This window comes from Eptesicus fuscus, chromosome 7 (assembly GCF_027574615.1).
Source record: "Eptesicus fuscus isolate TK198812 chromosome 7, DD_ASM_mEF_20220401, whole genome shotgun sequence".
NCBI classification, from domain to species: Eukaryota; Metazoa; Chordata; class Mammalia; order Chiroptera; family Vespertilionidae; genus Eptesicus; species Eptesicus fuscus.
In genome coordinates, this window is record NC_072479.1 from 100,466,165 (window position 1) to 100,491,966 (window position 25,802).

Below are 25,802 nucleotides of genomic sequence, written 5' to 3' on the forward strand. Positions count from 1 at the left end.
CCTTCATCTCCTCATCTGCCGAGGTTTATTTATTTGTTTCTTTGCTCAGGAATGGCTTTTGTACTATCAAATATTTAGAAGCGTCTATCAAGATAAACTTACCCTTTTCCTCCCTTTAATCTGTTCATCTGTTTCTTTGAATCATGAGTAGATTTCTCAATGGCTCTCTGTCCAGTTCTGGAATAATCCCTATGTGACCAGGATACAGTCTTTCTTTGTCAGATCGTCCTCTAAAATCGTTTTTGTCTGCCGTGAATTTGGGGGGAGGGGAGGGGGTGTTTTTCGTTTTCAGTTATTTTCCTACCATGAAATTTCTCCGAGAGTTTGGGAATTTTGGTGTGCGTGTTTATGTTGAGTGAGAAGGTGTTTGGTTTTTCTCTTCTCCTTTCTCCCTCGCCCTCCTTCTCCCCTCTGTCACCCTCCTGCCCCTGTGGTTACCTCTCGCTCTTAGTGACTTTTAACCCTTAGGTTTTGAACACATATATTTAACCTTTATTTTCCATCAGCAGTTGGAAATTAACATTTAGATGCTGTTGCAAAAACAAGACGAGACCCTTCGCAAACTTTCACTTCTCCACTGTCCACTGCAACCTCACAGCCAACTCCTACGGTAAAATCATCTGATCATTGAAGTTAACATTGCTATCTTGTATTCATTTATTTTCACTCTGTACAGGAACAATTCTTGACTTAACTGTAAGTCTTATTAGTTTATTTTCTCACCACTGATTCCAGTATCACATGCTTTCTTTCTTTCTTGGACTTTTTTTTTTTTTTTTTCCTGAAATACATCCTAGAGTAATTTTTTTTCCCCAGGAAATATCTGAAAAGCTTTTTTTGTCCTCACATTTCCAAAATGTTGTGGTGTTTGCCCTTGAACTTCAAAGTAAGCTTGATTGTTTACGATTCTAGGTTTAAACTATTTTCTCTCCATATTTTCAAGACATCCCTGTGTATTTGGAGTTTGGAGTCACTAACTTCTTGAGAAAATCTTGCCAACCTGGCCCTTGCTGAATTAAAAATAACCAGTTTATTTCTTTCCTTCGGGAAACTGCTAGGATTACCCTTTCATTCTTGGATGACTGAAAGTTCACCAGTTTGAGACTGAGTAGGCATTATGGAAAATGAATCTCACTCTTCACTTAGTGACCTGTTGTCTCCTTCAAAGCCCTGTGAAGTTTTCTTCTATTTCTTTTTTTTTTACACATATTTTTATTGATTTTAGAGAGGAAGGAGAAGGAGAGAGAGAAACATCAATGATGAGAGAGAATCATTGATCAGCTGCCTCCTGCATGCCCCCTACTGGGGATTGAGCCAGCAACCTGGGCATGTGCCCTTGGCTAGAATCAAACCCAGGACCTTTCAGTCCAAAGGCCTACAGTCTATCCACTGAGCCAAACCGGCTAGGGCAAGTTTTCTTCTATTTCTAACTGTATCCATGTGGGTGCACATGGAAAATCCCTAAACAACAGTGGTTTAACAATACAGACTTTTTTTCCCCCCTCACATAAAGAATGGCTAGAAGCAAGCAATCTCAGGCTGGAATGGTTGCTCCACAGTGAAAAGAGGAATCCAGGTTTCTCTCTTGCTGTGGCATGTGGCTTTCATCCTCAGGGTTACCTCATGGTCCAAAATGGCTGCTGGAGCCAACTCCCTTTAAACAGACTTTAAAAATATATATATATTTAGGTGCTCCTATATTGGGTGCAAATATGTTTACCAGGGTTATGTCCTCTTGTTGGATTGATCCCTTTAGTATTATGTAGTGACCTTTGTTGTTTCTTGTGATGGCCTTCATTTTGAAGTCTATTTTGGCGGATATGAGTATTGCTCTCCAGCTTTTTTTTTTTTTTTTTCCATTTGCATGGAAAAAATTTTCCATCCTTTCACTCTCATCCTGTGTGTGTCTTTTATTCTGAGGTGGTTCTCTTGTAGACAGCATATAGTTGGGTCATGTTTTTGTATCCATTCAGCTATCCTATGCCTTTTGATTGGAACATTTAATCCATTTACGTTTAGGGTTATTATTGAGAGGTACTTATTTATAGCCATTTTAATTCTGTATGGCTAGGTTTCTCCCTTACAGCAATCCCTTTAGTGTTTTTTGTAATGCTGGCTTGGTGGTGATGAACTCCTTTAGTCTTTTTTTGTCTGGGAAGCTCTTTATTTCACTGTCTATTTTGAATGATAGCCTTGCTGGATATAGTAATCTTGATCTCAGATCCTTGCTTTCCATTACCTTGAGTATTTCATGCCATTCTCTTCTGGCCTGTAGTGTTTCTGATGAGAAATCAGGTGTCAGGCTTATGGGAGCTCCTTTGTAAGTAACAGTTTTCTTTCCTCTTGCTGCCTTTAAGATTCTCTCTTTGTCTTTACCAGTAATTTTTGGCATTTTAATTATTATGTGTCTGGGCATGGGCCTGTTTGGGTTCTTCTTGCTTGGGGTTCTTTGTGCCTCCTGAACTTGTGTACCTTTTTCCTTTACCAGGTTAGAGAAGTTTTCTGCCATTATTTCTTCAAACACGTTCTCTATCCCTTTCTCCCTTTCTGCCTCTTCTGGCACACCTGCTATTCTAACATTGTTATATTTCACATTGTCCCACAGCTCCCTTAAGCTGTCCTCCTGTTTTTTAATTTTTTTTTTTCTTTCTGGTTCTCTGATTCAGAGATTTTTTTCAACCCTATCTTCTAATCCACTGATTTGATCCTCAGCTCCCCCTAATCTGCTGTGTATTCCTTTCAAAGTGTTCTTTATTTGTGCTATGTCATTCTTTATTTCTGTTTTCAGTTACTATAGCTTTTCTCATGCTGTTCTTTTTAAAATATATATATATATATTTATATATATATTTATAGAGAGGAAGGGAGAGAGATAGAGAGGAAGGGAGAGAGATAGAGAGCGAGAAACATCGATCAGCTGCCTCCTGCACACCTCCCACTGGGGATGTGCCTGCAACCAAAGTATGTGCCCTTGACCGGAATCCAACCTGGGACCTTTCAGTCCGAAGGCCAACACTCTATCCAAACCAGTTAGGGATTCTCAAGCTGTTCTTATCTCCATTTCATTTATCTCTTCTTCTGGAGAATTCTCTTGTTCTTTCATTTGGGGGTTGTTTCTTTGTCTCCTCATTTTGGCTGCCAGTTTGGGTTTATGGCTATGTATTAGGTAGATCTGATATACCTCTCAATCTCTAGTGCAGGACAGTGTCAAACAGCTGTTTCTGACTGATTAGATCATGCAAAGACTTAAAGCCACCAGAGACTGCCTCTGTCTACAGACTGATAAAATTCTATGTTAAATTGCCCTCAGACGTTGGACCTCAGGTGTTGCAAGAGTTGTTTTCAACAGGGTGGGGCAGTTGTTTCTGCCTGGAGGCTAATTGTTATTCTCAGTCTCTTATTGGGCTTCAGCAACTCTGCACCGTGGGACAAGGTGTTTCCCAATAGGGTGGACCAGCTGTCTTTCCCCCAGGCAAGGTTGCCTGTATAGGTAATGCCTACATAAGAAAGATGTCCTCAGCAACATGAGGGAATGACTCAGCACAGGAAACCGGGATGTCTGCCTTCTGAGCTCTAATTCCTGAGCCCCCGATCCTGGCTTCTGTTCACACAGCTCCAGTCCACTCTGCCCTCCCTCTGCCGGAGCACAAGGTGAGTGGCTACACAGGGAATTTCGTGTGTTGGCCCTTTAAGAGGGGGCCTGAATTTCCAGCTGTCTCTCCCTGGCAGACAGCAACCCTGCTGCTTTTCACAGCCAGATGTTATGTGGGTACCCTCAGTTCTGGTGCTCTCTACTGGGGGGCCCCACTTGGAGATTAGACCCCAGCATTCTCAGTGGCAACCCCCTGCAAATGAGATATCTCCCCAGAACTTTAGCTGCTGTCTGTGGGGGCCCGGCCAGCCCTTTCGTGCCTCCACCCCTCCTACCAGTCTCTATGCCATCTCCACTTTCTGTCCTCGGGTATCAGGGTTCTCTCCAGCGAGTCTTCCATTGATTATTCAGGAAGTTTTTCTATATTTTCATTGTAATTCCAGTTTGGACCTGGGAACGTATCCGTGCAGCATCCAGTTACTCTGTCACCATTTTTAATCTCTCCAGCCTTTTTTTTTTTTTTTTTTAATATATTTTTACTGATATCAGAGAAGAAGGGAGAGGGAGAGGGAGATAGAAACATCAATGATGAGAGAGAATCATTGATCAGCTGCCTCCTGCACTCCCCCTATGGGGGATCGAGCCCACAACCAGGGCATGTGGCCTTGACCAGAATCGAACCTGGGACCCTTCAGTCTGCAGGCTGACACTCTGTCCACTGAGCCAAACTGGCTAGGGCTAAATAGCCTTTTTGGATAGCACATCCAATGTTTCCACTCGTATTTCCTTGGATAAGATTTAGTCACATGACCACACCTAATGATAGGAGACTGTGGGAAATATAGCCTTTAATTCTGTGCAGCAAAAGGTCCAAATAAAACCTGCACTTCTGTTACTGAGGAGGAAGGGAGCTCGTGGGCGGACACTGCCACACCTGCACGCACTTCTCTCTGTCCTCTGCTTCCAGATGTTGGAACTCCTGGATTCTTTTCCAGGTCTCAGCTTTTCTCTCAGGCTTTCCCTCTCCTTGCCCATTTGCTCTGTCTTCAGCATATACCATCATAACATGATTGTTTGTAGTGTTCATTCAGTCATTTGGCCTGTTACTGAGGTTTTTAAAAAAATTATGGATGTTTTTACCATCAAATTCCAAGATCTCTGTCTATTTATTGTTTGCACAGCAGTCTATTCTTTTAAATGGCCATGATTTCTCAAATCTCCCTGAGGATGTTAAGCAAGAAGTTTTAAAGTTTTGTTTTGGCCCTGGCCGGATGTCTCAGTGGGTAGGAGCATCATCCAATAAACCAAAAGGTTGCGGGTTCGATTCCCAGTCAGGGCACATACCAAGGTTGCAGGTTCAATCCTCAGTCAGAGCAATGGGAAGCAACCGATAGATCTTCTCTCTCTCTCTCTCTCTCTCTCTCTCTCTCTCTCTCTCTCTCTCTCTCTCTCTTTCTCCCCCCTCTCCCTTTCTCTCTCCAAACATATCCTTGGGTGAGGATAAAGAAAAAGTTCAAGGGAAAAAAAAGTTTTGGAAATATAACGACAAAAAAAAACAAGTTACTCTAGGACAGTGATGGCGAACCTATGACACGCGTGTCAGCACTGACCCGCATAGCCATTTCTGATGACACGTGGCCGCTGAGGTGGCCGCATGCCGAGGATGAAACATTTGCTGCTCCTGAGAATGAAACATTTGCGAAATAATTTTTTTCCTCAAAGTGACACACTACCCGAGTTATGCTCAGTTTTTTGGCGAACTTTGACACACCAAGCTCAAAAGGTTGCCCATCATTGGTCTAGGATGTATTTCAGAAAAGAAAAAAAGAGTCCAAGAAAGAAAGAAAGCATGTGATACTGGAATCAGTGGCAAGAAAAGAAAAGAAACAAATAAGACTTACAGTAAAAAATTGTTCCCTTATAGAATGAAAAAAAAATCAATAGTATTAAACTCAATAAGATAATAGTATTAAACTCAATAATCAGATGTTTCGTTTTTATGCATGTTTGTAGAAATGCCTGCTGGGTCAGTATTCCTCACGGTAGACACGTATGATACCAATGATTGGGAAGTACAACCGCTATTGGTGTAGAGGTTAAGGGCACAGACTCCAGCGCCCGCCTGCTGTTGGCTTCAGTCCCAGCCTGTCCTTTAGTGGCTGAGCGATCCTGGACCATCTACCCGTTTCCTCATCTGTAAAGTGGGGTTTCCAGTAGTCACTGCACAGTGATGTATTCATACCTGTGAAGCGCTGAGCCAGGCCTGGCTCACGGTCAGTGTTTTATGTCAGCCAGTGATATGAATTTTCTGTGTGTCTGTGAATTTTATGCGTGTGTTCATTGATGATATTAATCTTTTTTAAACATTTCCAATGTAAAGATAGTCATCTGTTCCTCATCATATTGCTGCAAACATTTCTCTTTGGCATTTTGTCCTTTGCTTCATGGTCTTGGTTATTTTTATAAAATGTAGAAGATTTTGCTTTTATGTATTTCTATCTGTCAGCCTTCATCTCGCTGACTTCTTCCACTGTTTGTAAGCTGGAATAGTGTAAAGATATTCACTTCTATGGTCTGCACATTTATTATGCTTTGACTTCTTCCATTTAAATTGTAAAGTAGCCTGATATTTGGGGAATGGTGTGAGAGAGGGATTTATCTGATACGTTTCATGTTGTTATTCAATTATCTTAGCACTTTTTCTTATCCCTGTTCTTTTTCTTATTTCTTATCACTGCATGTTGACTCGTGACTTCTCTTACGTCATATAGCACATCCTTGGGTAAAAGTTTGTCTGGTCTGGGTCCACTTATACATCGCGCACACGTGTGTGTGTGTGTGTGTGTGTGTGTGTGTGTGTGTGTGTGTGTTCGCGCTCCTGCATCTTGAGTGAAGTTTCAGACTCTCTTCCTAGGGATGAAAAGAGGAAACCCCCAGCCTCCTGCTGAGAAAGCGGAACTGGTGTCTGGTGTCTGGTGTCTGGTGCTGGGAGGGTGGTGTGGGAGGAATGCCAGGAACCGGGCAGAGGTGGGGAGAGCACCAGGCCCTGAGTGTGTGAGGGAGTGTGCACGTGGTCACATCCAGGGAGGACAGTGTCCCCCACACCCAGTGACTCCCCCAAGCAGATGTAGGTCAGCGGCCCACGGGGCTTCAGTGCAAATCCAACACCAGGCCTCTGTCTCCTGTTTTCCCATCACCAGGGCCCTGCCCGGGTGCCCGACCCACGTCTTCACAGGCCTTTAGAGCATCTCCCTCGAGGTCACACCGGGGGACACTGAGGCGAAGGGGAAGGGACTGTCCGAAGTGCCAGGCTGAAGCCCATGCATCAGGGCCGCTCTCAGGTTCACCCCAAAAGTGGGCCCAGTGCCTGGGGACGCAGGTCTGGGAGGGCAGCTCCCAGGTGACGTTTCCTCCACAGGCCAGAGAAGCCAGAGCTGCAGGGAAGATTCACAAGAGCAAGCGGATGACATGGGTCTGGCCTGGCCCCCAACTGGGGAGGGACACAGGATTCCAGGCCAGTGAGGACCCGCCCTGGCCCAGACCTGCACCCACCCTGCCGGCCCTGCTCGCCCAGAGCTGACCGGGAGATGGCGCTGACCCGGTGGCTGCTCCCCATGGCCCTGCTGGCTCTGAGCCGGGAGCCCAGCATGGCAGGGGACCTAGGTGAGCCGACAGCTCCCTCCCCTTTCTCTCCTCTCCCCAGGCTCCTCCCATTGCAGGGACCCTTGGGTGACGCTGTCCACCACATGTTTCCCAGGAAGCTCCAGACCCCAGGGGCTCCGGCCTTCCCTCATGCCTTCTCTCTCCCTCATGTTCCCAGGTGCCTCCTGGCCCCTCCCACACTCCCGCTCAGTGCTCTCAGGCCCCCTGCAAAGGCCATCTCTACTGTGTCCTTCCTCTGCCCACATTCCTCAGCGTGGCATCCAAGGCCTCTGACCTCCAGGCCGGCCCTTCCTGCCTTTCTCTGCCCCTTCTCGCCCCCACCCCACCCCCACTCTGCTCCTTGACGGATCCCCACTTCCCTGGGACCCTCAGCCTGGGGATCTCTTCCTGCTCTGGCTCCAGCAGCTGGGACACTCCTGAGGCCCATGAAACCCGCTCCCCAAGGGCTCCCAGAGAACTTGGCGTCTCTGGTCACCATGGCAACCACATCCCCTTTTCCAGCCATCAGGCCTGGCAGCTGAGCAAGGACATGGGCAGGGGGTCGCAGAGCAGGGCTCTGCCCCGCTGTCTCTTAGGAGCGGTTTGTGCCTCTCCTCCCAGGATGCACCGAGGGCTCCAGAGGCAGGGCTTGTGTCTGATACCCGTCCCTGTCCTGGGGTGGCAGGGACCCGGCTCCAGGAGAAGGACACAGCAGGGGCTAGACATGGCTGTGAACCAACGAGGATATTGTGTCTCTATCCAGACAGGAGGGTCTGAAACCAGCACCCTCACACCTGTGGAGCCCCCGGCCCTGCCCAGGGCCCCAGACCTCTGTCTGGCATCCAGGAGCCTCTAGAGGATTCTGGGTGACTCTTCCCCAGTGCCGGGCACCCAGGAGGGGCTGGGAGGGGTGGTGACAAAGGGCACCTGGAGGGGAGAGGTGTGACCCCTTCTTGCCTCTCCCGGGTCAGAGACCATCCCGCTGCAGACCCTGCGCTGCCATAATGACTACACCAGCCACATCACCTGCAGGTGGGCGGACACCCAGGATGCCCAGCGGCTCATCAACCTGACCCTCTACCACAGGCTGAACGAGTGAGTGACTCTGGGGGCCGGAGGGCAGGGAGGGGCTGCTGTGTGAGGCTGTGCCGGGTGGGGGCTGGACAGAGGACAGAGGACAGAGGACAGAGGCCGCTGCCCAGGAGGTGCTGCTCATGGGGTGGCCCCAGGCCCAGGAGCTGGTATCTGACCCCAGGGTTTCTGGGAAGAGCATGTGCGTTAATGTTGTTGCTGTGGATGGTGATGATCTTCTCTTATTTCATCACAATTTAACAAAGTCACCCGCACTCGTTCCCTTTTAGAGGCGGGCATGGTGGGATAAATGTCCACCTAGTTCACAGATGAGGAAACCGAGGCTGTGGAGCTGAGGGTGGCCAACACCGGTGTCTGGCCTGAGAGGCTGGGCTCCAGGTGTCCCCAAGCCCTGAAACCTCCCGTTGGAGGAGTTTGCCCTTTCCCTCGCATGGTGTCTGAGGCATGTGCCATTCGGGGAGATGCCTTGCGCCATGCTGGGGTTTGGTGAGAGTCCAACTCATAGTAACAGAGATCATTAAACAGCTGGGGTCACAGGGTTCAAGGCCGCCCCGGGGAGCGTGGCCACCCACCTGTCTCCTGCTCTCCTGAGAACCTCTGAATTTCTCGCTCTCCCCTCCTCATTACCACTGCACCCCCCGCCCTTGGCTGTGACCTGCTCCCGCCCCCATTGAGACACCAGACCCCACGGAAGAGAAGCCGCAGCCCCTCTGTGCTCTCGCTGCCCGGCCACGCCCGCCGCCTCCCTGGGTCACCTGCGGTGACTTCCTGCAGATTGTGCAGCCGGGGTCTCATCTGGCCTTGCCGCTCAAGGTCTCCACTCTCCTGGGCCATGGATGGGCCCTCGCCTGGGATCATTTACCATCACTGAGCCCCATTTACAGATGAAGGGGTGCAGCGCCAGGGTGCCCCCTGACCCCATCAACCTCTAGCCGGGGCCCACCCCTGCCTCCTTTGTAACAACACTCCTCTAAAGAGCGGTCCAGACCCAGCATGCCCAGTGTCTTTCCAGTGATTCTCTCGGGAAACGACGCCCCCAGGAGACTACTGCCCCCCAGGTCACCTGCTCCTGCTGGAGTCAGCAAAGCCCTCGTGGCTGCTAAGCCCAGTGGTCAGTCTGAGCCTCTCCCTCCCTGACCCCGGGCACCCCTGACTTGGACTGACCACAGGGTCCTCCTAAAGCACTTTTTCTCCTGGCTTCTGGCCGCCACGCTCACCCCTTGCCCTGTGTCTCCCTGGCCCATCCTGTCCTGTCTCCTCATCTGGCTCCCTCTTTGGTTTTGAACTTGAAGAGTGAGCGCCCCAGGGCTCAGTCCTCCACTCACACCTTGACGCAGTGGCAGAGATCCAGCCTCAGGCTCTGGGCCTCTCACTGCTCTCTCCAGCCCAGACCTCCCCCGAAGCTGAAACCCAGCCGGGGCACTCGCCTCTCCACATCGTCCCTTAGAAAATAAGTGTCACCCGACTGGTGTGGCTCAGGGGTTGAGCAGCAACCATGAACCAAGAGGTCACAGGTTCGATTCCCAGTCAGGACACATGCCCAGGTTGCGGGCTCGATCCCCAATAAGGGGCGTGCAGGAGGCAGCCAATCGATGTTTCTCTCTCATCGATGTTTCTATCTCCCTGTACCTCTCCTGTCCTCTCTCTCTCTCTCAAATCAATTTTAAAATATTTAAAAAAGAAAGGAATATCTCACCCTAGCTGATTTGGCTCAGTAGATAGAGTGTTGGCCTGTGGACTGAAGGGTCCCGGGTTCAATTCTGGTCAAGGGCACATGCCTAGGTTGCAGGCTCCATCCCAGTGAGGGGTGTGCAGGAGGCAACTGATCAATGATTCTCTTTCATCATTGATGTTTCTCTCTCTCCTTCTCCCTTCCTCTCTGAAATTAATAATATATATATATATATTGGAATATATATATATATATATATGATGAAAGGAATATTTCTAAATAACAAAAAAGAAAGAAAATAGGTGTCTTCAACCCCAAACATCCTAAACCAAATCCCTGCTCTGCCCCCAGAAGACCCTGCTCCCCAGTCCTGCCATCTCTCTCCACTAAACGGGGCTCCTCGTGGCTCAAGCCAAACACTGGGAGGGGCGTGTTGATGTTGTTTTCTTCTCTTTACCACCTTTCCTTCCCCATCAGAGCATCTAATCCATCAGCAAATGCAGCCGACTTTACCTTAAAATAGAACACGATTCTGGCCAATGTTCCATTAACATCGCTACCTGGTCCAGACCATTTCCTGTCTCTTGGGATATTCCAGAAGCCTCCCAACTGGTCCTTCTGCTTCCAGTATTGCCCCCCTCAACCCTCCCACCCCCCTTAAACCAATCTGTCCACAACCCAGCAGCCAGAGGAATTCTTTCAAAGCATATGTCACAATAGATCACACCTTTGTGCATAGCTCTCTAATTCTTCCCACTTACAGTGAAATCCAAATTCTTTTAAGTGTTGGCCTCCAGTACCTCACTCAATTAGCCTCCTAGACCTCCCAACCTCACAAACTCTACGCATAACGTCTAACTGCCTAGTGGAACAACACTACAAACCTGAGCCTGCCCCAGGGCCTGTGCATTTGCAAGTACCTGAGATGCCCTTTCCCCAGAATTTGCATGACTCCTCCCCCACCTCCTCCAAGTTTCTACTCAAATGTCACCTTTTCCAGGAGGCCTCCCCTGTCTCCCCTATTTCCAATTGCATCCCCCACCACAGACCTTCTGGCCTCCTCCTCATGCTTTCCTGCTGCACTTGTCTGCGTCAAGTTTTCCCCGTTTGACACGCGGCTTATTTCACTCTGCTGTTTCCTGTCTGTCTTCCTCCAGCAGGACGTTGGCTCCCCGGACAGGGATTGGTGTGTGTTTTGTTCACACGGAAACCACCCAATAATGCTGCGAGTGAGCGATTCTTCATTCTAGGCTGACCTGTGTCCTCTCCTGCAGGTCCCCCCCAGAGCCAGTGTCCTGTGATCTCAGTGACGACATGCCCTGGTCAGACTGCCCGGCTTCCCACTGTGTGCCCAGAAAATGCGTCATTCCCAGCAAGCGGTTCGTCATAGCCGACAAGGACAACTTCTCATTCCAACCCGACAGGCCTCTGGGCACCCAGCTCACTGTTATCCTGGCCCAGCATGGTGAGCTCGGGGTCCCTGGCTGGGGGTGGCCCCCAGTGTGGACAGTGGGCCCATGGAGTGGCCACACTGCAAAGGGTGGGCCGGGGAGTGAGTCTTCAAGGGATGGAGACAAGGGTCTGGGGTTGGAGTTGGTCTCTTGAGGGAAGAGGACATGTGTCTCCTTATGATGGAGCTGTTGGAGCAGGTGCAAGGTGAGGACCCCCTGGCTAAAGGCACCCCCACCCCACCCTGGCTGCTCCACCACCTGCCAGGCCATTGCCTTCCAGCGCTGAAGGTTTCCCTTCTGGAAGAACCGTTCTCATGATTCACATTAAAACTTACCAGGTTAGCCCTAGTTGGCTTGGCTCAGTGGATAGAGTATCAGCCCTCGGACCAAAGGGTCCCAGGTTCGATTCCAGTCCAGGGCACGTACCTTGGTTGCAGGCTCGATCCCAGGCCCCAAATCGGGGAGTGTGCGGGAGGTCATCAGTCGATGTGTCTCTCTCACATCGATGTTTCTCTCTCTGTCTCTCTCCCTCCCTTCCTTCCACTCTCTCTAAAAATCCATGGGTGGGAAAGAGGTGCCCCGTCTCTGCCAGTCTGGGCTGAAGATGTTCCGACGGGCAGCTCTGACCTGCTCTAACACGCCGTGTTCCGTGCCCAGCACAGAACATCTGTACCCTGTCGGCTCTTACTGAACGCTTTGTGCTTGAATGTCAGCCCTGGGCACTCACACACAGAAGCTTCAGGAGGGCGGGAGCCAGGCCATTCACTAACGAACCTCTCGCCCAGCCCTGTAGCTCCCAGCAGAGCTAGGCTTGCTGGCGGTTGATGGAATGAGTTCATGAAAAGCATCTGAAGGTTGCCTACATGCACTCATTCATTGATTCATTCACTTTGTTCCCCAAATCCACTGAACCGCCACATCGCAGGCCCTGGGGAGAGGGAAGGGGTCCGGGACCCAACCCTGCCACCCCACGAGCTCGTGGACCATTCGGGGAGGCAGATGTGGGAACACATAAGCCCCCCAGGGTAAGGACCGTACAAGTGGCTAGGTGGGCTGGAAAAGGAACCAAGATTCTGACTGGGGGAGGGGATCCGAGAAGGTTCTAGAGGAGACTTGTATGCTGGGCCCTGAGAGGTGCAGGACATTGGCAGGTGGACAACACAGAGTAACATGAGCCACAGCGCCCTCTGCTGGGTCGGGGGTGCCACACAGGCTACGTCCTGGGCAGTGGGGGCCTGGGGACAGAGGGAGGCTGCATTTAGAGTTTGGGATCATTGCCAGCACCTTGTATGGAGTGCATGCTGTACTAGCATGTGCACTGCTATCTGCACGGCCTTCATTCACGGTCACATTGAATCCCATGATTTGGCAGATGAAGGGCCTGCAGCCCACCGAGGACTGGGGTCTTGTCCAAGGTCAGTGAGCTGGGGAGTGGGGGGGCAGTGCTCCCCCTGGAACCCCAGCTATCCACATGCAGACCTGCAGGCCCTTCCCTCCCACAGTCCTCCATCCCCTTATAGGCCCCAACTCCCTCTCCCTCAGTGCAGCCCCCCGCGCCCAGCGACCTCCACGTCAGTGCTGACGGGGACCGGTTCCTGCTGACCTGGAGTGTGGCCCCCGGGGGTTCCCAGAGCCCGTGGCTGTCCAAGCTGGAGTTCGACGTGGCCTACAGGCGGCTTCAGGACTCCTGGGAGGTAGGGACCTCAGCCAGCTCGGCCCGGAGCCCACAGGGACCCGGCCCAGCGGCACCTGCTCCAGCAGCCCCCCTCTCCCACAGGATGCCTCCAGCCTCACCTCCACCGCCCCGCAGGCCCACCTGGGGCCCGGGCACCTCATTCCCGGCAGCACCTACGTGGCCCGAGTGCGCACCCGGCTGGGCCGGGGTTCAGGGTTCTCGGGCCGGCCCAGCCCGTGGAGCCCAGAGGTTCGCTGGGACTCGCAGCCAGGTAAGGCGGTAAGGGAGTCGGGTGGGGGCGGCGCCCCTCTGTGGAGGGCGGCTCATTACAGGTCCGCACAGGAGTCCGGGGCCACCAGCCTCTGTGCCACGTGTTAGTGTCTTCCCTGGCCGACCCGCCCTGTAGCTCCGCAGAGGCATCGGCTCCCGCTGGGCCCCAGGGTCTGCACACTTTCTGCCCAGCGACCATTACAATGGTGGTTTCTCCCCCCCCCCCCCCCCCCCCCCCCCCCGCCTCCCGCGTTCTGAGCAGCTGTGCCTCCCTGAGAGCTGACCCAGTGCAGACACCACCATTCTTGTTCAGTCCCCAAACCCTGAAACCAGACGCTGTCCCCATTCCCGGGGGCATGGAGGCTCACAGGATTCCCTCTGACCTGTGGCCACACAGGTAGCAGGTTCAGACTGAAGGTGAAGCCCCGGTCTGGGCCCCAAAGCCCAGGCTGTCTCTGGGATGAGTCCCACGGCGGGCGGCCACTGAGCTAGGAATGGATGGAGGAGGGAACGAGCAAGGGCTGTCTCCTCGCAGGGGACAAGGCCCAGCCCCAGAACCTCCAGTGCTTCTTTGATGGGGCCACCGCGCTCAGCTGCTCCTGGGAAGTGAGGTCCGAGGTGGGCCGCTCTGTCTCCTTCACCCTCTTCTACAAGCCCAGCCCCGACGAGGGGTGAGTGTCCCCTTCCTCTGTCCCCTCCCCTCCTCTCGGCCTTGCCCTCTCCAGGCCTCCTCCTGCCTCTGGGTGCCCAGCAGTGGCCCCAGCTCACCCCGAGGTCTCCTCCCTCCCGTGGCCCCTGCCCCCTCCTGCCTCACCTCTGCCATGGCCCTCAGGGAGCAGGAGTGTTCCCCGGTGCTGAAGGAGGCGCGCGGCCCCTATGTCCGCCACCGGTGCCGGGTGCCCGTGGCCGACCCCGGGAACCACAGCCAGTACCTCGTCTCTGTTCGGCCAAAGCGGGAAGAGAAGTTTATAAAGAGCTCGGAAAACAGTGAGTGTGCCCCAGCCTTCGGGGGTGGGGGTGGGGGGGGAATGGGGGGGGGACCGCTGTATCTCCTTGTATGAACCATGTAAACTCAGGGTTCCTTTGTCCCGTCTTTCCGTTTGCGACATTCAACAAACACAGTGCCGTGAGCAAAGTGCACAAGGTCATTAGAATCTCCTCCCGAAGTTCTCAGGAAGCAGTAACAGGACAATGGCACCCACAGATACCATGTGGGAGGTTCCGTTGTTATCCACAGGAACGCATCTTTAACGCCCTCCCTCCCTCCCACCAGCTCCTCCTTCCTCCCCAACTCGCAGCTGCGCTGTCTCCGCCCTCAGCGGGCCTCCCGGCGCTCCCACCCAGCCTGCCTGTCCATTCCCTGATTGGGGGCTTTGCTTTAAGTTTCCAAAGTCCTCCCTGATAGACCTATGACTACTTCAGGTGGGGCCTGGGGTGCGGGCCCAAGATGGAGCTCCTTGCAGGTTCATTTCCCTGATTAATAGCCCTGGTTCCTGGTGTGCATCAGGGGCCCATGCAGAGGAACCCCCATGTGATTTCCGGATGACCAGGTTCTTCCTCTCCGTCCTCCCGGCTCCAGTGCGTGTCCCTGGCAGCGGCCAATCGGTCTTAGCCGCCTGGGTTAGAACCCATCACTTCCTCTCTGGGGATCGGCCAGGTTGCAGCCTTGGTCTCTGCCCCTTGCTAGCTGCCTGACCTTGACAAGAGACTGATTGTTCTGGGGCTCACTTTCTCTGTCTGTGACACGTTGATGGGGATTCAAGTGAGCGAGCATGTCTATTAGTGCCTGGAACAGTCCCCGCTCTGGACTAGAACCAATGATAGTGATTTTACTTTGACTGAAATGCGATGAGTAACCCATGCTCGGCGTCACCTCGCTACAAAACAGGTGAAACCCAGCCTCGGCCAAGAACAGGGCCGCTCAGGTCCAGTCGGATGATGTGGTGAAATGGGGGTGCAGAGAGCCTGAGATGGGCGGGCCCTGGGGTCCTGGGGCCGGTGAAGACAGCACCTGTGACCAGCATGGAAGGCAGGGGATGGTCCAGGGGCGGAATGTTGAGGAGAATGTTCCCTAAAAGTTTCCTCCCTCCAGTCCAGATGGCTCCTCCGACGCTCAACGTGACCAAGGGCAGAGATGGCTACATTTTGCGCTGGGAAGTGAAGATGTTCTATGGCCACATAGAGTACACCTTCGAGGTCCAGTACAAGAAAGACGCAGCCTCCTGGGAGGTGAGGGGCCTGCTGGGGGGAGGCATGTGAGACAACACCTGGAAGGCGCCACCTGCAGGTGACAGTCAGAGGAAGCCACTGGGACTTGGTGATGGCAACCCTGAGGCTCAGGGAGATGAAGTGATGTGGTCAAAATGAACACATGTCACCCTGGAGGGCAGGGAGGGCTGAGAGGTGCTGGATGAAGGGTTTTCAAAAGCCATGGAGGGGACCCTTCTGCAGAGGAACCTCCTGCTGACATAGCAGTGCAGCCGCTCAGAGCAGAGCCACTCCCGATGAAGCAGGCAGGGCCCCAGCCCAGGGCTCCATCCAGGTCCCCACCCCCAGGCAGCCCTCAGTCGTGTCCAGAACCTGGGGCTCCACAGAGGCCAGACCAGGAACCTTGGAGCCAGTCCCAGGCCTGAGGGCTGGAAATGGAGAAACAGAGGCCAGGAGGGGTGGGTCTGGGATTAGGCCCCGGGCACCTGAACCCCCGTCTCAGAGCTCAGAGTCCAGTCACCCTGCGCTACATTCCCGAGAGGCCATAATTGGGGTCCAGGCTGCCCCCGGGGAGCTGGGAGGTCCAGGGGTCTCAAGATGAGGATGGGACTGGGTGATCCCTTAGGGTTTCTGGGCCTCGATGTCACAGGGGTGCATTGCGAGAGGTGTGATTCCGGTCCCACCCGGAGTGCTCTCTCTCTCTCTCTCTCTCTCTCTCTCTCTCTGGGTCTAAAGGAGGGTCCTCCTTGGTGGGAGCAGTCCTGCCGCAGACCTGAGGATGCAGCCACAGCCAGGGGTGGGGGCTGGCGGGTAGCAGAGCCCTGGGCGGGGAGGGGTTTGCCGCTGTGCCCACATGATCCCCGGAAGTTGCCTCGGCCTCAGCACACCTGCTGACACACCTGCCCCCGCAGGAGAGCAAGACAGAGCCCCTGCAGAACACGCGCGTCCTGTCACTGCCGCCGCTGGAGTCCTCCACCAGGTACCAGGCCAGAGTGAGGGTCAGGCCCTACAAAGGCTACAGCGGCATCTGGAGCGAGTGGAGTGAGGAGAGCTCCTGGGACACTGAGTGGGGTATGTCTCCCCCGCCCACACTCTCCCTTCCCGCTACAGCCCAGCTGGGGTGAGGGGCAGGGGCGATGTAGACACAGAGGTGTGACTGCACCCACCCCAGCATCCTTTCCTCCCGTGTGACACTAGTCACTGAGAAATGACACCCGCTGTACCGCACAGACTGCCGACGAGGCCCTGAGAGAGCAGAGAAGAGCAGGTCTCATCGTCATGCCTCCCTCAGATTGGACCTTAGTCCTCTATTAATATGACCCATGGCTTCATTAGCCTTTGTGGCAGCCACTGGCCAGTGACCACTCAGCACAAAATTCTAGTTACCATCCACAAACATCAGGGCCTCCGGACAGAGGTCTGAGCTGGGAAGGTCTGGGTCTGATTTCTTATCTTCCCCATCTCCCTGCACTTGCTACTTGCATTCGTCCTCACTTTTTACCTGAGCCCCAGCTTCTCCCTCCCAGAGGCTAATGCTCCTTTTTCTTTCCTGGCTGCCGGAAGTGCTGCCCACGTGGGGCCTGGCCCTCATCCTAGTCTTCACCACCCTGGCCTTACTCCTGGCCCTGCGTTTCTGTGGCACGTACGGGTACAGGTAAGGGGACTCCATGATGAGTGGGGGTGGGGGTACCCGGGACCCTAGGAGGGGCACAGGGATCCCACAGCAGATCCCTCCAGTCCCTACTCTGCCACCCACTCCCTGGGGGTTCTTGGACAAATCTCACCCTCTCCTTGGGCCTCAGTTTCCCCTCTGTATCTGAGCATGGGCAGCTGCCCTGAGGTCTCTGGTGGCTGTCACCTCCCTGCTGTCTTTCCAGGTTGACCCACAAGTGGGAGGAGAAAATCCCCAACCCCAGTAAGAGCCAACTGTTCCAGGTAGGACCCTGCGGTCAGGGCGGCTGTGGTGGGAAAGGCTCCTCTACGCTGCGCCCATGTCCCCGTGCCCACGTCCTCCTTCCCTTCCTGGGGGCGTGGAGAGTGGGGCACAGGTGGCCAGGGGAGGGGCTGGGAGGCTCTGAGAGCGAGGCCAGCACCTGTGAGTTCATCCAGAGGGGCCCTGTGGAGCAGGAGGGGGTGAGGGTGGGATGCCAGGAGTGCACAGGTGGGCTCAGGAAGGGCAGGTAGGGCGGTGGGGGGCAGGATGGCTCTCCGAGGACAGGAGAGCAGGATCCGGGTGGCCCGGGGGCAAAGGTCACTGTAGGCAGAAGGCAGGTGGGGATGAGACAGGACTGAGGAGGGTGGGCCACGAGGCTGGGCACATCCCAGGAGGCTGAGGGGACCACAGAGGGAATGAGGGTGGGGAGGGTCTCAAGGCCAGTGTGGGAAGACTAGGGGGTGAGTATGGAGGCAGCAACACCCCAATAAGCAGACTCACCAGAGCAGGGTCCCTGTCCTCAGGGCTGGGGTGGAGGACCCCAGGAAGTCCCAGCCCCGCTCTGGCCTCCCCTCCTGGTGTCAGAGGCTGTGTCTGGTCCTGACCATGCTGAGCTGCCCCCCTTTTCTGGGGACTCGCTGAATCCCCTGCCACCCGCACAGCCCTCCCTCCAACACCATCCCGCGGTCCCACACCCACCGGCACACACGCCCTCTCTTCCAGGACGTGAGTGCGGGGCGCTGGCCCCGCGGCGGCCTGTCGGCCCTCACCAGCAGGAGCCCCGCACACAAGGGACCCTGGGACAGCCGCTTCCCTGGGCTGGAGGCTGTCACCCCCCTGGAGGGGTGAGTGTCTGGGCCTGGGATCCCTGGGAGGCGGGAGGTGGCCCCACCGTGCACATGGGAGGCTCAGAGGAGGTGGCCTCTGGCCTGTGGCTCAGTGTGGAGAGGCCCAAGGAGGCGGTTGGCACTAAAGCCAGGAGCATCCCAGTGGGCTAGCTGGAAGAACTTCCTGATTCCCAGGCTAGCAAGAGCCAGAGCTCAGGTTTGACAGGTGACCTCTCTGTGCCCTGCTGCCTGGGGACAGCCCTGCCTCGGCCTCATGGGGTCAGCACCTGCGCCCCCAGCACTGCTAACCCCCGGACAGGGCACTGCAGGCCGCAGGTGAGGAATGAGGGGGTGACAGCATGAATGGACTGGGCATCGGCCTGGGCCCTGAGGCTGGGCCTGTCAAGGAGCAGAGGGTGAGAGGGACTCACCTGGGAGAGGAGGCCCTTCAACAAGAGGCTGGAGGGCCAGACCCACAGGGCGATGGAGCACGGCCGGCTCCCTGCTCTAGGGTCCCCGCCCCCGCTGTGCTCTCCGTCAGCCCTGCTGGTCCCAGCCCCCCTCAGCCCCTCCTGCATGAGCTGAGGTGTCTGCCCAGGGTGGTCCCAACATCTTGCACCTGCTCTCCCCACAGGGTGTCCCCTGAAGACCGCATGCACAGCGAGGTGTCACCTCTCACCGTGGAGGACCCTAAAAATGCCCACGACTCACCATCTGAGCCTAGCACGACTCCGGCCGCCGCCGACCTGCCCGTGGAGCTGCCCCCAGGCCCCGCGCCCTGCCTGTCGGCCCCCTCAAGCAGCCCTGAGAGCCAGGGTTCCGGCTTCGACTTCAATGGCCCCTACCTGGGGCCGCCCCACAGCCGCTCCCTGCCGGACCTCCTGGGCCAGGAGGAGCCCCCGCAGATGGGTGGGAGCCAGAAGCCTCTGCCCCCAGGGTCCCTGGAGTACCTGTGCCTGCCCCAAGGGGAGCAGGTGCAGCTGGTCCCACTGGCCCAGGTGATGGGACAGGGCCAGGCCAGGGGTGTGGAGAGGAGCCCCTCCATGGAGACTGAGGCGGGCCCTGTCCCTCACACTCCTGGGCTGCTGGTGGGTGGTCAGGGCCTGCAGGACAGCCCCACAGCTGTGTCCGCTGTGTCCGGGGGCCCTGCGGACAGCATCGTGGCCTCTGGTTATGTCAGCACCGCAGACCTGGCACTCGCCTTACCCACCGAGGCACCATCTGCCTCCCGGGTTCCTCCCCCTGGCCTCCCCTCGGAGCAGAACCACAGCCTCTGTCCCGGACTGGCACGTGGGCCCCTGGAAGGCCCCGCCCCCATGAAATCAGTGATTGACAGCTATGTGGAGCTCCCTTCCACCATGGGCCAGTCCCCTAAGTCCCCTCTGGGCAGTCCTGCCCCTCCTGCAGCCAGCGGCCACGTCCTGAGCCCGAGGGAGCCCAGGGTCGATGTGACCCCAGTCTCCCCGCACCCCGAGGGGCTCCTGGTCCTGCAGCAGGTGGGTGACTATTGCTTCCTCCCCGGCATGGGATCTGGCCCCTTGTCCCCCCAGAGTAAGTCCTCTTCTCCTGGACCCTGTCCTGAGAGCAGGGACCTGGACCGGGGCTTCCCGGCCAAGAAGCCTTCCTGTCCGGCCATTCCCCAGGTGCCCGCCATTCAGCTCTTCAAAGCCCTGAAGCAGCAGGACTACCTGTCGCTGCCCCCCTGGGATGTCAGCAGGCCAGGGGAGGTGTGCTGAGACCCCGCAGGCCTGGGGGGACACGTGGGAGGAGAGGGTCTGCCTTCCTCCTGCCCTGCCTTTCTCCCACCGGCCTCAGTGTTTTCCACACTCATTTCTGCAAAGCCAGGGAGAGGGGCCAGGAAAACGCGTGAACTGCCTATCTTCTCCCTTGACCTTGAGCAAGGTCAGGCTTCTCTGTCTGTCTCTCTTCCTCCTCCCTCCCGCCCCCGTCTCACAGACACACCCCCACGTACTTTTCTTTCAAGTTCACAGACTTTTAGGTTCTGAATTGATAGAAAGTTCCATATGTTCTCGTTCCATTTGCCCTCGTTTTCTCTGTCACAAGGTTTCCCTGCTTGGGCTCGTTCCTTCTTTCTCTTTTCCCTGATTTATTATTCGAGCGAGTTTGAGGTCCCCGCTCGGCCTGTCCTGAGATGCCATGTCTCGGTCAGAGCCTATTCTGATGCTGCCGTGTCTGGCTGTGCTGGGGGACCTGGGTCTGTTCCAGGCAGTCAGGAGCTCAAGGTTCCAGGCGGGTGCAGGCGGCGGGAGGCGGGGCTCAGGGCAGGAGTCCTGGGGGCTGAGCACTTGGAAGAGCAGCAAGGACTGGGCCTGCCTTCTCAGGCCCCCCGGCCCCAGATGTGGTGACAAAGCTCCAGACTCGACAGTCACCCCGAGAAATGGGCGTGGTAAGGGGTGTGCAGGGGAAGAGCTGTTCTGAGCTCATGGAAGCCTGGCGGGGTCACCAGGTGACTGGGAAGTGTCGGGGCGCAGGGCCTGCACCGGGGACAGGCCGCTGCCCTGAGGGGGTGAGGTGCAGGTTCCTGGCGATCTCCTTCCCGCACCCAGGTGGGAGCTGGGAGGTCAGGAGGAGAGGGGAGGCCGGAACCCACGTCCACCGCGGGAAGTGGGAGAGAAGGCTCAGCCAAGGACATGATGGAAGGGCACGTACGCTCGGGCTTACAGACCAAATCGCCCGGCTGCCTCTTTCCCAGAAAGACCTTCGACTTCAACTGCCACCAGCCAAGCGTGAGGGCTTTAGGCCTCTCCATGTCCAGGCCGACGAGGGGATGATGGTTCTTTACATCTCTGCCTTCCTGCTCTGCAAAAATAATAGCATTAAATTGTTTTAATTTGCATTATTTCCTAACGTTCAAGTTTGCACATATTTTTATATTGTGCGCCTCAGTATTTTTTTTTTCTTTTTTCTTTTTTACTGGAATAAGGCCATTCAGGACTTTGTTCTGTCGGGTGCTCGTTTTCTGATGGAGTTTTTGAAACTATTTATATGGTCTTTCACGGATGGTGCCAATTCCCCCCCCCCCCCCACCTCGTTTGTGGTTTGTCTTTTAATTGTGTAGACGAGGCTTGTGGGTGTCCACAGAGCGGTCTCCCGGGGAACGCCAACCTGGCCCCGGTGTGGGTGTGAAATTTACAAAGGCCTTCCCGCTTCAAAACCCTTTTGTCCTGATTGATTTATTTGTTTCTCATTCTTTTTGTGTTTCAAGCTTCTCATGTAAAACTGTAATGGTTTGGGGCCGTTCGCGTGTGAGATGGAGGGCCGGCTGCAGGCTTTATTCGATGAGTCACCTGTTCTCCGTCCACAGAGCTGCAAGGCCCCTCTTAGCAGACAGAAGGGCCCCGCATGTACTTAGTCTCTAGGCTTCCCATTTCATTACATTGTTCTCCCCGCCGTTTGGGTGGTTCTTGCTAGCTTTGTAATAGGTTCCAATACATTTCAGCACAAATATTCTTGGCATTTTTGTTCACTAATCTTTGTTCATTGCAGCAATGTCTATGGCCAAAGAAACTTATAAACAACCGAAGTATTCACCAGTAGTGAAATTAATAACAACAATTTTTGTGCGTTCTAAAGTACAAACCTGAGTTTAAAATGAATGAGGTAGACCTATGTGTATTAGACAGAAGTCCAAGCTATTCATTCCAAAATGTTTCAGACATTGTTAACTGAAAGAAACTGCAATAAAATATTTCTTATTATAAAACCAAGCCCTAAACGTATGTAAGATGTGTGGGAGCAGGTGGGGACGGGTGCTGTTTGAAACCTCAGTGGCAGTAAGAGGCAGGAACTCTGTTAACCAGGAGGCTGTTTGGTCTTTGGGGCACTGCAGTGAGTCTGGGGTAGTGTAACCCCGAGCACAGGAGTGCTGTGCCCAGCAGGGGGAGCTCCTGGGGCAGCCAGGAGGGAGTGAGGGAGAAGACAATGGGGGTGGGGTTGGGGGGTAATAAAGGAATACACTGAAAAAATTGTCCATTGCTTTCTGAAATTCAAATATAACTGGGGGCCTGTGTGTGCCCTCCCATGAGAGGGAAGAACTGCCCTAGCCGATTTGGCTCAGTGGATAGAGCGTCAGCCTGTGGACTGAAGGGTCCCGGGTTCGATTCCAGTCAAGGGCACATGCCTGGGTTGCGAGCTTGATCCCCAATAGGGGGTGTGCGGAAGGCAGTCAATCAATGATTCTCTCTCATCATTAATGTTTCTATCTCTCTCTCCCTCGTCCTTCCTCTCTGAAATCAATAAAAATATGTTTAAAAAAAAAAAGAGAGAGAGAGAGAAGAGAGAGAGAGAGAGAGAGAAGAACTAAGTTAAGAGACTGAGTTCCCCATAGGCATAGCTGAGGGTTATTGAGAGCTTATTTCTGGCAGGCACTGCCCAGTCGATTTAGTGGGATTGGCTCACTGACCCTCCACAGCCCTCTGAGGCCGACGCTGTCTTTATCCTACGTGAGGGAACTCCTAAGTGAGGAAACTAAGGCACAGAGAGGTTACGTGACTTGTCCCAGGTCAAGCAGCCAGAAGGTAGCCGAGTCTGGATTTGAACCCTGGCCCCCGGGGTTCAGAGCCTGCCCTTGAAAGCAAGATCCCTCACCACACATAGAGGCGAGATGATTCGTGTTGCTTGACAAGACAGGAAAATCCATACGCCAAGCTGGAGGAGCGGGGACACTGAGACAGAGGTGACCGTGAAATGCTTGTGTTTCTCTGGGAGCCAAATATAACGGTGCGCTCTCACTCACTGAGCTCCCACAGACCTGCCGTGTAGGACCACAGCTCCCTGAGAACCCAGAACTGTGCATGTGGCAGGTGACGATGCGGGAGTTGTCCCCGCTGGAGACCCCCAGGAAGCTGTCCCTGAGGTGGAGGTAGACGTGCAAAGGACGTGCTGGGCATGAAAGGAACGGGGAGGAAGCAGAGTTGGGCAGGAGGAGCCATCAGACCTTCCAGACCTGGCGGAACATCTGCCAGCCGCGGAGAACCCTGGAGCAAAAACTGCCTGTTAGAAAGGCCCACGTGGGGCAGGAATGACCGGCCCGGGGCCCTCGTGGTGTCTGTCATCAGTTGGGGCCCTGAGTAGAGGGTAGGAGCCAGAGCTGGAGGCTGTGCAGCTGAGCGGCGGGTCCTTCCCTGCGAGGGGAGCCGAGCGGGCCCGAGTCTTCACGTCCATTCACCTCCCGAAGGACATCTTGGCTGCTCCCAAGTTTGGGCAAAACGAATAAAGCTGCTGACGCATCTACGTGCAGGTTTTCGTGTGGGCGTGTTCCACCGCGGGGGGTAAACACGAAGGAACGTGAGCGCTGGACCCCACGGGCAGAGTATGTCAGGTTTGTAAGAAACTGCCAAGCTGTCTTCCAAAGTGGCTGCACCATCTCCAAAGCTGGGGGGAGGCACTAGTCGCCCACCTGCTGCCGGACCAGGAGAGAACGGGGTCACATGGTCCCGGGCTCCCTCGGGCTCAGGACGTGGCTGCTGGCTGTGGGAGGGGCAGGGCTGCCCAGAGGGGACTTGGAAGACTGGCCCATGGTGGAAGGGAGGTCACATAGCTTTGAGGTCTCCTCATCTGTGACATGTGGCTAACAGGTGACGTTTGCCAGCCGGTGCCCCACGCCCAGCACCTGCAGGCCTGGGGACCCTCCACCCCTCTCTGCTCTGCCCACACCCCCAGGAGCAGAGCCCAGGACCCTGAGGAGCCTGAGTCAACCATCAATGTCCTCAAACAAACTTCTGGGATCCCATCATAAACCTGGAACATTACCCACCAGAAATGGAATAATAATGGAATAATGCCCCCCTGGCCGGTTTGGCTCAGTGGTTAGAGCGTCAGTCCATGGACCACAGTTTCAATTCCTGGTCAAGGGCACATACCTGGGTTGCAGTTTCGATCCCTGGCCTTGGGTTGGAGTGGGTGCACAGGCAGCAAATCGGTGTGTCTCTCACATCAATGTTTCTCTCTCTCCCTCCCTCCCTCCCATCCACTATCTCTAGATCAATGGGAAAAATATCCTTGGGTGAGGATTAGGGGAAAAGGGGGGAATAATGCAATTTTATTATTATAAATGTGAGTCTCCAAACTTTACATGCTGACATTTTCCTGGGTCATCATAGCAATCTCTCAGCCCTGTCGGTGCAGATCGCTCCGGGTCTCCTCTCCTGCACCCCGGTGATGCTTGGCAAACACTCCTATTCAACCAGCGCCTCAGACGGACGACATCCCTCGTCTCTCAGTGCAGTCGAAGGTCATGCAGGTAAAAGCTGCGGCCAATATGTTTCTAGAAAAAACTCTGCACTCAGGGTGGATGCTCAGGCAGCTCCCCAAAGCCTTCATCCTCAACTTCGGAAAATGGTTGGCCGTCGGCAGCCGACACTTCCTCAAGCATTTTTTCTAAATGTGAGCCTCCCGGGGCCGGAAGCTGTGAGGAATGGCCTTCCTGAGGCGCTCTTGTACCGCCTGTTGTTCTGAGGTTTGAACAGTAAGAACAAAATGTGTGTGGGGAGCCTGGTTTATGTGTATTTCTCTTCATCATCTGCCTCCACAGTAAGTTGTCCTGGATCTGGAGTTTTGAACTTCGTGAAAGTTGCACATGGCCAAACTGACATGTGGCTTCTAATGTATTCTCACAAGATGTGAACAATTCTCAAACGAGACCTTTTTTTTTTTTATTTTTGAAGGATCTATGGCCTAAACGGAATTAAACGTCTACAAACTGAAACAGAATTCTCAGGGGGATCCTGCTCCCTGTAAGGAATGGGAGACTCTGCTGGTAAGTCTATAGAGATCAGGATTATAACTAAATCTCTATTTTCTGCCTTTATTGTTATTGAAATTTCATAAGCTCAAACTGTCTGTTTCTCCCTGAAATTAAAAGCAAATACATCTTAATATTTATATTAACCACCAGCCTATGTCCTGATTCAACTGTTTAAAGCTCAATTATTGTTTTTCTTCAGAAAACGAATAGCTTTCACAGTTATTAGTTAGTGCCGCATTTTACTCTGGAACTAATAAATAGGGTTTATACCTCAACTGACTGATTCAATTTGAGCATAAAAGGTACATGAGCAAACTCATTGCAAGGAGACAAAAGAGTCTCTAGGTTTAAAAAAAAAAAAGTACCTCGAGGTTTGAAAAAAGGCAAAACTATGGTATAGTGTTCAGAGAGGCCCAGTGGGGGTACGATGATGAAGGAACGTGGTGGGTGCTGCTGTAGGAGTCGGGGTACTGGTTTGGGGGGCTGGGCTTGTCTGGGAGCAGCATGTGGGGGGCTCTGCGGGGCTGGCTAGGTTCTATCTCTTGTCCTGGGGGTGCAATTCCAAGGATCGTCACCTTCTAACAACTTAAGCTAAACATGTTTCCTGTGATTTGGGGTACGTGGACTGTATTTAACAATAAAACAGTTGTTAAAAAAAGGGATAAAATTCCAAT

General features: G+C 54.1%; 1 protein-coding gene across 1 annotated transcript; it reads left to right on the forward strand.

The window, feature by feature from the left end:
* Nucleotides 1–7,090: 7,090 nt before the first annotated feature.
* On the forward strand, nucleotides 7,091–21,402 carry CSF2RB (colony stimulating factor 2 receptor subunit beta). The gene is made up of 13 exons (XM_054718557.1): nucleotides 7,091–7,255; nucleotides 8,206–8,329; nucleotides 11,273–11,463; nucleotides 12,992–13,143; nucleotides 13,227–13,395; nucleotides 13,930–14,065; nucleotides 14,227–14,381; nucleotides 15,487–15,623; nucleotides 16,514–16,673; nucleotides 17,166–17,256; nucleotides 17,480–17,537; nucleotides 18,259–18,380; nucleotides 18,997–21,402. Exons 1-13 carry the CDS (start codon nucleotides 7,180–7,182, stop codon nucleotides 20,096–20,098), a joined length of 2,673 nt encoding a protein of 890 aa, XP_054574532.1. The 5' UTR covers nucleotides 7,091–7,179; the 3' UTR covers nucleotides 20,099–21,402.
* Nucleotides 21,403–25,802: the final 4,400 nt, after the last annotated feature.